Consider the following 1,377-nt stretch of genomic DNA (forward strand, 5'->3'; position numbering starts at 1 on the left):
CCGGTAATGTCTGCATTCCTCTCCCACCCAAGGCCTGGGCTGCATCTGCCTCCTACTTCTGGTACCTTCCCAAGACTAGAGAAGCTGCTGTCCAAGTCTTGCCTCCTACCAGAGGTCCCATCTCTTCCCTGCTAGGATTCCCAGTCCCCACTAGGATCAGTGATCCTTGTTCCCAGGTCAGGCTCTGTCCTAACCACTCTTGCAGATGACGTGGCCTGCGTGGTGCCTGAGGTGTGCAAGCGTGTGTGTGGCACGGAGGTGGGCTGCTCCAACATCGCCTACCCGCGGCTTGTGGTGAAGCTAATGCCCAATGGTGAGCGGAGGCCTACACAAACAGGGACACTGGGACACTGCCAACGCAGAGGGGCACCCCCACTTTTACAGCTTCTGTTTGGCCCACAGGTCTACGTGGACTTATGCTGGCAGTCATGCTGGCTGCGCTCATGTCCTCACTGGCCTCCATTTTTAATAGCAGCAGCACGCTTTTCACCATGGACATCTACACCCGCCTGCGGCCTCACGCAGGAGAGAGGGAGCTGCTACTGGTTGGACGGTAGGCCTAGGCCTCCCTACTCCTCCTGTCTCCCAAACTAGCCTGGGTTTGGGGCGAGGATCACAGGACAGGTGGGTCCTGGGTAAAATCGCTCGATGGCCTCCCAACTACAGGCTCTGGGTGGTGTTCATTGTGGCAGTGTCGGTGGCTTGGCTGCCAGTAGTGCAGGCTGCTCAGGGCGGGCAGCTTTTCGATTACATCCAGTCGGTCTCCAGCTACCTGGCACCCCCAGTGTCTGCAGTCTTCGTGCTTGCACTCTTCGTGCCTCGTGTAAATGAGAAGGTGAGCGGTGTACTCACAGCTGGGGGCAGTGTGTGACACCCTGAGCAGGCTGATGCTCTCTCTCCTGCAGGGTGCCTTCTGGGGACTGGTCGGGGGCCTGCTGATGGGCCTGGCACGCCTCATCCCTGAGTTCTCCTTTGGCACGGGCAGCTGCGTGCGGCCCTCAGCATGCCCAGCACTCCTCTGCCAAGTACACTACCTCTACTTTGCCATCGTGCTCTTTTTCTGCTCTGGCCTCCTCACCCTCGTGGTCTCCCTGTGCACTGCGCCAATCCCACGCAAGCATGTGAGTGCTGGCCTCTAGGTGGGCTGTGTGACAAGACAGGTCCTGTACGGGCCCAAGGCCTACTCCTATCCCCTCTGCTGGTCGACTATGAGGAACACCCAGTGGGGAAGATCCGAGTTTCTACACTGAGGACTGTGGGGGCAGACTGCAGAAGTCCAGAGTGAAGGCGCATTTACAGAGCAAGCACAACCTTTTCACCTAAATGACATTTATTGGAAGTAGTCTGGGGGAGGTGCTGAGCTGAACACTTTGGCAG

The 1,377-nt window shown here is 58.2% G+C and overlaps 1 protein-coding gene across 2 annotated transcripts; it reads left to right on the forward strand.

Moving 5' to 3' along the window:
- The first annotated feature begins 6 nt into the window (after positions 1–6).
- Positions 7–1,371, forward strand: LOC104859449 (sodium/glucose cotransporter 2-like). 2 transcript variants are annotated; one of them, XM_010620093.1, is made up of 4 exons: positions 7–313; positions 385–553; positions 667–835; positions 906–1,371. In XM_010620093.1, exons 1-4 carry the CDS (start codon positions 304–306, stop codon positions 1,137–1,139), a joined length of 582 nt encoding a protein of 193 aa, XP_010618395.1. In that variant the 5' UTR covers positions 7–303; the 3' UTR covers positions 1,140–1,371. The 2 variants fall into 2 exon arrangements, with proteins under 2 accessions (XP_010618395.1, XP_010618467.1); XM_010620165.1 differs by having other exon boundaries at positions 403–553.
- Positions 1,372–1,377: the final 6 nt, after the last annotated feature.

Source organism: Fukomys damarensis, unplaced genomic scaffold (genome assembly GCF_012274545.1).
Source record: "Fukomys damarensis isolate Sample0158 unplaced genomic scaffold, DMR_v1.0_HiC HiC_scaffold_4475, whole genome shotgun sequence".
Taxonomy (NCBI): domain Eukaryota; kingdom Metazoa; phylum Chordata; class Mammalia; order Rodentia; family Bathyergidae; genus Fukomys; species Fukomys damarensis.